The sequence below is a fragment of the Phaenicophaeus curvirostris genome, chromosome 11, assembly GCF_032191515.1.
Source record: "Phaenicophaeus curvirostris isolate KB17595 chromosome 11, BPBGC_Pcur_1.0, whole genome shotgun sequence".
Classification (NCBI taxonomy): Eukaryota; Metazoa; Chordata; class Aves; order Cuculiformes; family Cuculidae; genus Phaenicophaeus; species Phaenicophaeus curvirostris.
Genome location: NC_091402.1, coordinates 16,172,470 through 16,181,129, shown reverse-complemented (window position 1 = coordinate 16,181,129; position 8,660 = coordinate 16,172,470). Strand labels below are relative to the sequence as shown.

At 41.4% G+C, this 8,660-nt stretch overlaps 1 protein-coding gene across 1 annotated transcript in view; it reads right to left on the bottom strand.

Annotated features, from left to right (window-relative positions):
- Positions 1 to 3,013: 3,013 nt before the first annotated feature.
- UROC1 (urocanate hydratase 1) overlaps positions 3,014 to 8,660 on the bottom strand; it is a 38,171-nt gene continuing 32,524 nt past the window's right edge. The window contains exons 18-20 of the mRNA XM_069865894.1: positions 8,394 to 8,475; positions 3,586 to 3,685; positions 3,014 to 3,175 (exon numbers count right to left, since the gene is read on the bottom strand). Coding sequence (XP_069721995.1) covers positions 3,035 to 3,175; positions 3,586 to 3,685; positions 8,394 to 8,475 — 323 coding nt within the window. The 3' untranslated portion in view covers positions 3,014 to 3,034. The remainder of the gene's footprint in view (positions 3,176 to 3,585; positions 3,686 to 8,393; positions 8,476 to 8,660) is intronic.

Here is an 8,660-nt window from a genome sequence, read left to right as displayed (position 1 = left end):
CATTGAGGATTCCAGAACTGGACACAACTCTTCAGGTGAGGTCTCATAGGAGAGGAGTAGAGGGGCAGAATCACCTCCCTCGACTGCTGGCCACGCTTCTTTTGATGCAGCCCAGGATACAGTTGGCCTTCTGGGCTGCGAGCACACATTGCCAGCTCATGTTGAGCTTCACTTGTCCTATCACTGGTCACCAAACAGAAGAGATCAGTTTCTGCACCTCCCCCCCTTGTGAGGAAGCAGTAAGGTGCTGTAAGGTCGTCCCTCGGTCTCCTCCAGCTTGAACAGACAGTGACTTGAGCCACTCCTCATAAGGCTTCTCTTCTAAACCCTAAAGGCTCTAAACCAGGAAGGCTCACTGGTGGCAGTCTGCAACTTTCGTACCTTTAATTCCACCCGCTAGCTGAAGTGGCATAGCAGGGTAATCCCAAACAACTCCTGCTAGCTGTTTATTCCTGTTAAGAGCAAGCGAGGAGCTGTGCCAGAACAGAACAATTCTAAGTGTGTAGCCACAGAGAGTTGCAATACGTAAATACTTTAGCAAAATATCCTGTGCACCTTCTGTGGAAAAATGAAAAAAAGCATTATTGGCCAGCCTTGAGCAGTCTTTACTTAAGGAAGAGGGGAAAAATATCCTGTATTAGGTGTGGAAATGACACCAGTCCCAGCAGGTGGTGCTGTGATCCTTCCACTGGGTAAATTATTTCTCCTTTCCACTGAACAATTTAGCATCACCACTCCCAACAGCAAGGATGAGAAACTGCTGGCCAGGCACCCACAGCTCCAGGGAAGCTGGTACTTCTTGCCACAGAGCTGTTGGTACACCCAGGGCTCCACTGTGCACCTTCACAGCCATCTCTGCAGAGTTCAGCCTCCCCTGAGGAAGAGTTCATAGTAGCTATTTCTTCAACATTTCATCTTTGGTAGATTTTTAACTCAGAATTAGGTTGAATCCATGGAGCAGTTCTACATTCCTTAGTACAGAAAAGCCAGCACGTTTTCTGGTTGTTCCTCATGACAAAACTACCTTAGTGCTTTTAGGCTGTGAAGACTTAGAGTGGCTTTGTACAACACAAAGGTAGTGACTGGGCCCAGTCCACTGTGGTTATCAATAAAAGGTAATGCATAACATATGCCAAACCAAAGGCTGTCAAATCTGGCTGACAACTACTCACATCTCAATCACGTAACTTGGCAACGTGGGTGTGTTTTTCCCATAATGTAAAGCAATTCCAATCAAGTGCAGATTGCACTTCACAGAAGGTTCAGTTACAAGCAGATGCCAGGGTCTCACTATTCATCTGGAGACACATACAGTACGTGAACAGAGTAAAGAACTGATTTGTGATTCAGAATGAATGGTTTCCTTTACTTGGCACTGGAGGTAACAGAGTGTTAAAGAACATGCTCACCTGGCAAGTACTACAGGGTGTAGTTTCTCAGGACCCCACCACAGTCCTGAGGACTGGAGCTCATCAGACTTCATCTGCAACAGCCAGTGCAGCTTTATACATGTAACCCCTTTGCCATCCAAGGGATAACAGATACAGTGCCAAGAAGACTGAGTGACAGACCAGATAAAGTTCTGTATCACGTGCGAACTGGGGGAAGGGATTGCTTATGCTCTGTGATCATGTGTGAATGAGGCCCAGAGGCAAGGGCCATGCTTGGCATGAGACATCATAGTGAAGAATTATTTTTCTACACACACAAATATAGATGTGTATCTAAAATATGTTTGTGTAACTACATCTGTATGTATCTGTCAATGTGTGTGTGCATAGGGGGTTCAAAGTAAGCCTCAACTTTTGGTTCAGCAACACAGCTGATTACTGTTAACACAAATGTAACAGTAGGTTCAGGTGCAAAATAGAAGGTTTCTTTCTGTTGCAATGAGGCACACTCAGCTGTATGCCTTCCTAATACTTCCTAGAAAGAAGGAGGGAGATCAAAAAGACCTATCCCTATTTTACTTTATAATCAACTACTGGGTGAAGGAAGCCCACACTGTCTTGTCTTTGGTGCTTTAGTTTGTTTCACATCAGTTGTGTTGTATTTCAGAAGGAAAGTACATAATAATTTTGTTATAATGCTTTACTAATTGCATCACTCACATCCAAATGGCTGATAGCCCATGTTTTTTTCATTAAAAAGCATCAGCCAGCATTTTCTGGAGATTCCAATCCATTTAAAAGTACAAGGCACTTCTAGAGAAGATGAAACTCATCATCATGAGTCAACAAAGCACACACAACATCAGATTCAGTAGAAGGCACTGTCTCAGATTGATGCAGAATTTGGCTCACACTAATTTATTGTGAGTTATTTCATACTTTCCTGGCCTTGCCGTAAAATGTTTGGAAATGGTATAGTAGTTGTTGCCCTCAGGCTTTTCCATACACTTCCTGGCACTACATTCTTTTCCTGCTTTTGTTGAGAATTTCAGGCAAAACCACATGCAGCATAATTGTGCTTAACCAGTTACAGTTTATCTGTCACTTCATATTACAATTTCCAAACGCTTTTATGGTCGTATAGAAAAGCTTGAGTCTAGCACACGTGGTATCAGTACATGCTCCACCAGCTGAAGGGTAAGTTGGTTTACGCACGCAGATGCTTGGCTACTGGATTTCACGGCTCCTTGCTGATAGCAGCACACTCTGAATTAGAATGAAGGTTTCAACTTTCCATTCCACATTTGATCTACCAGACCTGGGTCTCTAATTCATGAATTATCATTTTGGGGTTTTCCATTTGGGGTTTTCCATTTAATTTTCAGGGACAAAATTCCAGTTCCTTTCCTTACAATTAATAGTTTCTTATTGAAAACATTGTTCCAAATATGAAAAGACTGTTCCTGACATCAGTGGACCTGTCACAGACACACAAGGTTTGCCCCATTAACAAGTTAAAGGGGAAGAAGAGAACTCGCATAGAAGAGACATTTGCAAGGCTTTTATCATTTGGCCAGAGAGCAAAGTAACAAGGAAGCGACTGCAAATGTATCTGCAAGGACAACATTGCACTTGGAACGCCCCTAATATTTCACAGCTTGCTCCAAGATGTTCTCATCCACCACCTTGTGAGGGAGAGTCACCTTTAGGGTGGCATTCTCTTTCATTGCTCGGCAGATCGTTTCATATGCATAGTCATTACCCGACCAGCAGCGTCTGGCGACCTGTCAGACCAGAAAATCAATAGGTGTAAAAATCATACATTTGTTTTGGCACCTCCATCTTACCCACTTGTGCACAAACACCAGCACACAATTTCATGACAAACGTTTCAACCCTCTGCCAGTTTCTAGAGTCCTTACTGACTTTGGAAGTAATTTTTGTAATGCCTTCTTCATTTTTATGAGTAGTATTTGGGTAGACTAGGTACATTTTCATGTAGAAGCAAATCGCTGGACAGGTCACGTTGGTAGAGCCAAGTACCTTATAAACTTTACAAAATTCTCTCACTAAAAATAATTGTGCCCTCTCTCCCAGCTCTGTAAAGCTAGCACTTGATTTAGGTACCCAAGTATCTAAATAAACATAATCCTGTAGGCAGAAAAATATTAAAGTGAACATGAGTTTTGCTTACTCCATTGGAAACATCCCAGCTGAGCATCATCTTAGCCCGTTCTTCAGCCTTCTTGGAGCCATCCAAAACCAGGCCAAATCCCCCGTTGATCACTTCACCCCTAAAAAAAACATAAATGTAAGAGGATTAAGTAGAAGTAACCCAAAACAATCCCACAGAATTCACAGGAGTTAGTTTGCTCAGTTGCACTGCAGGAAGAAGGATGAGAATACAGAAACAGTGCTGAATAAGAGAGACTATCAGTGACCTTTATTCGTACAATTATTAAAAACAAAAAGGGAGAGGGGGGTTGGTGGAATTTGGAATTTAGCAGGGCAAAGTCCTGGTTTCCAGACCTGCAGCAATCCTATTCCACCTTTCTTGTAACACCCAGCTAGCAGTCAGTATCTCCTCCAAGCAGGAGCACAAAAAAAAACCCTAAGCTTGTGCTGCGTCTTCTGAATATTGCTGTCTGTGCTGACTCTAGAAGCAAGTAAGAAAGGTTAACACTTCTGACAGCCTGGGCAGTCACCCATCTTGGAGTGTTTTTAAAAGTTAAGCTGTGCCTATTTGCTACTTTAGAGCCTGCCACAGAGATAGGATCATGAGGAGGACTGTGTACTTATTAAAGCAGACAGATGGATCTATTTATATTCTCTCAGGACAAATGAGAGACCGTAAGTATTTTAATAAAAAAAGTGTTAACCACCACTTAATGCACATCTGCCTTGATCATTTCAAAAACAGTCATTCATTTTGTAGAAGATACATAGATGTTTAAAGACATCAGTGCCAACTTTTCAGGAAGCAGACATATTGGCAGAAGAAGAACAGAAATATGTTAAAAACAGATTATGCTTAGGAGAAATATCAGTCTGCTTCTAAAAGCACTGGGAAAACACGTACAGAAAACATCTTGTCTGCCTTCAGAATCTGGCCTGTTTCACTGCATGTGGCAAATAGTGGTGAATGCGGCTGGATAATCATCCATGGCCGTAAATCTACGAGATTTCTGGTATTGCAACTCAGCATCAGCAATAGCTGAGGGTTGGGCATAGCATACACAGTACATGCTATGAGAGACTATTAATGGAGATCCCTGGAGGGGAAGCAGGCTTTTGTCCTCTGTGTTTTATAGATAATACAATGAGTAAATTTACAAAATTTGCATAGAATTTAACTCTTCAGAATAAAGTGTTTCCTTTTGATTGGCATGGTCAGTACTTTTCAGCCTGGAATTTAATTTCCAGGATCTTTCTACTGTATTAAATCTTTTATCAGTTCTGCTCTTAAGTCTCATTTGGGGATGAAAATAAACATCCAAACATCTGGATTTCTTGCAAATTCTACTTTTTCAATAGCTCGTGTTTTTACTGTCTTCTCCAAAAGAGGCAACCAGACTGTATGACAATGTTACAAATCTAATTATACCAAGACCAGGGCCAGTTACCTCACTGTACTCTGCTGCTTCAGAAGCCACATTCGCACTAGTCTTTATTGTCAAAGTACTAAACTAGAGTACTCTTAGAGTACCCAGTGCAATGTAATTGGGATCATGGCATGAACACAACTCAAAACTGCCTACTGGCAATATCAGACAGTACGAAAACCAGTCCTCTGGACTTGTGCTTTATAAAGCTATTCCACATAGGAAGACGATGTTCAGTAAGTGGCAAAGATCCTCTGCGTGCCCAGCATCCCAAAGAGCATTCTTTGAAGCTTAGGCATGAACAGTGAGCTTCCAATCTCACTTGCACTCCATAAATATAGAGCCTCTCCATAAATTTCCATGGAGTTCCTCCAGTATGAATCAGAATCACTCATCAGAATTCGTCTTACTGTCTAAAAACAACTCAAATTAAATGCCAGTGCATGTTAGGATGGATTTTCTAGCAGAATCTCTCAGTTTTAAAGATGAGATCTCTGCCTTCATTAGCATTGGGTCACAGTCTCAGGTAATTAAAGAAACATGTGGCATTTTGACCTTAGCTACCTCCTATAATTTCCAGATGTCTCCTTCTAAGGTGATCAAAGAAAACAAGGCCTCTCTCACAATCAAGATGTCACACTGTCAGCAGTGCAGTCTGATTCTTAAATATGATCTGCCTTTTTGTCACTACAGGTTACTCGGGCTCCGTGCTAATATACATCCTCCTGCAAGTAAACAGGCAGCAAGAAATTAATAACATTCATTTGCTGTAATTATAGTCAAGACTATGTTAATCTTAAGTCTCTCAAACACCACGTGATGCAGATTCCAGCTAACTAAATATTAATCCTGCTTTTTTCCTGTTTGCTTCACAAGGCTATAGAAGAGAAAATCAAAGCAGGTAAAAGGCATTTCTGTAGTCTCCTACAGAAGACAGCAAAATTGTCAGCAGTTCCAGGCAAGCTCAGCCTCTGCAGAGAATACTTGTAGCTGAACACAGTGCAATTGCCATTTTTGAATCCCTTGGAAAAAATTGCCAATAACAACTTGCTTTCTTTCTAATCACCATATTTGTTTATACATGTGTATAAGCTTCCATGTTCACTTTCACACTTCCAAATAAACTGATGAAAAGAAGATTTTTACCAGGCACATGGAGATTTCTTTATGTCAGAGTTAACTGAATTTTCACCTCTCCAGAAAGAAAAGAAAACCAGATTCCTAAAAGCTAAAGACATCTGTCTCTTCCATGCAAAGAATGTAATTTGTAATCGGTGGGGGTTGGTTTTGCTTCTTTTCCCAGCTTTAAATTATTCCTCTCTTTCTCCTTAGAAGGCAGAAGGTGCTTTAACTAGTATGGGTAGTGCTATGATTCTTTAAGCCAAGCACCTGTCGTGCAATGACTTTCAGGGGCTCTCCAGACCACAGCAGCTAATGACATGACATTGTTACCACATCCAAATCTCAGCATGGTGGCTTATTAAAGTTCGTGCAGAGACAGGCCTAATTTTCAGGCTCCACGTTCTTCGCTGAAGCACAGTAACTTAATCAGAGGGCTGTGATTGCTCCCAAGAACAAGGTGAGCAGATACTGTTCCACAATGACAAGGCACTAGGCAGACATAGGAGGTGTCAAAAAGGCTAACCAAACCCTGGTTTTCCATCAATATGTTGTGTTCAATGAATAGCTACACACTAATTTTCTGATGCATTACATAAATAACAGTACTTTTGCTCTGCCTTGGGGAAGAGTTTCTCTCTAATGATATAACTCCACTTAAACATCTAAAAAATATAACTGAAATGGCAATGTGGTCAGTGCCAGTTTTCCACTAGTAAGGGCAGTCTTGCCATGCAGCCCATCTCTGGATTGCTCAGAGGGCTAGAAACGTGCAGGATTTGCCTTACAGAGGCTAGGAGGAGATAGGGAATATGATCATTGGTATCCTTTAAGCAACATCAATGCACACAATATTTGTGGTATAAGCAATTATTTTGGCAATTCTAAAAATTATCACTTATAAAAATATTCAAAATATTTTGCGTGACGCATAGTGGAAAGTTGTTTTCTTTGCTTGTATTGCATAGGCAGATATTTTATAAGGTTAATTGCAGCTAAAACCAGACAAAGCTAGACTGCTGCTGTCTCTGGAGTCTGAGACCGAGATGACCAGCAGATATTCTGGTATGTATCTTCCATTCAGAATTATGTGAGTTGTGAATTAAATCCTTGCCACAGTAGTTATCACTGAAATTGGTAAAGCCAGCTTTTCATTCCAGGTGTCTAAGCCCTCAGAAAGATTTCTTATCCCACTCTTCTGTGTTGCTCTCACATACCTTGTATACAGTTGTTAATTCACTGAAATCAAAGTTAAGAGTACAGGACAGAGAATTTTCCACCTGACTCAAAGGGATGTTTTCTAGATCCAGCTCACTCAAATGAGTAATAATTAAGTATCATCAAGTGTTTCTGAAGATAACTTCTGCTACAAGATCTTTAGCTTGCTCTTATTGGTACATTCCAGAACTGGATAGACAGGGAAGAGAGAGAGTCCACTGCAGTATTTAATAGAGGGTTGTTCCCCGTTTGACTGGTGACACCAAAAAATAAGGACTGTAAATGGGAGAGGCTGCTGGACTACACTGGAAAAAACAAACCAGAACTAAAAGACTGCAGTGTGGCCAGGCTCTCCTCTTCCCCACGCTTTTGTGAATACAGAGTAACCTTTTTGTGGCACATGAAGAAGCTTGGTTTCTCTTTCCTTACATTATATTTCTTTTATTCTGCTTCTCAGTTCAGGCATTTCTCTTAGTTCTGCAGCTTGCGCGAAAATAGTATTTAATCCAGTCCTTACCTGCCTGTGGTGTTTTATCCTACCAGGCACAAAGCAAAAGGAGAAAGAAGACGAGGGGGTTTGCTGGCACCTGGGCTGTTTTGTATCAATAACCCCTCATTGCACTTTAGCACATGGGCATTTATATTGGGGTCTAAGGTCACAGATTTAAATACATCTTAAGGGGAAGCCTAAACATAATCCATCCACTAACACTCTGACTGTGCATATGTGAAGACAACTTTGTAAACAGGATTTGTTCAAAAAGACCATGGCAGACCATCCTTGTCCGGCAAATTAAGGTTTCCAAATTGTGCTGTGGCAGTGTCCAAAACACCTTTTCTAGATATATAAGCATTAAAGTATCATACAACACCACACTACACCTTATAATAGATCCTTTCAGTCTTGGTCTGCCAACCCAGCCTTTCCATCACCATGATATTGTACTACTCCAGTAACACACACATCTTTTTCTGCAGTTCCCCTCCTGTCTCTCCTCCCCACACGCATACACAGCAGTGGCAATGGGATTCAGAGTCCACCTTTAGAAACATAAGTTCTTACCAGCCAACTCCACCACCGTTGTGCAAAGCGACCCAAGTTGCTCCTCTGAATGCATCTCCTACAAAATTTTGTACTGCCATGTCTAGGAGGAGAGGAAAAGTGTTATCACAGCTCTGAAATGCTGCATTCATTTTTTTGTTGTGCTGCTTACTCCTTCTACTGACACCTCGATTACAGCTGTGTGAAAGCAGTGTTGGAGGTGGGGTTTACTTACAGCTTCTCTCACAAATACACAGTGAGCATCTCGTTCTTGGGAGGAAGAGGCAA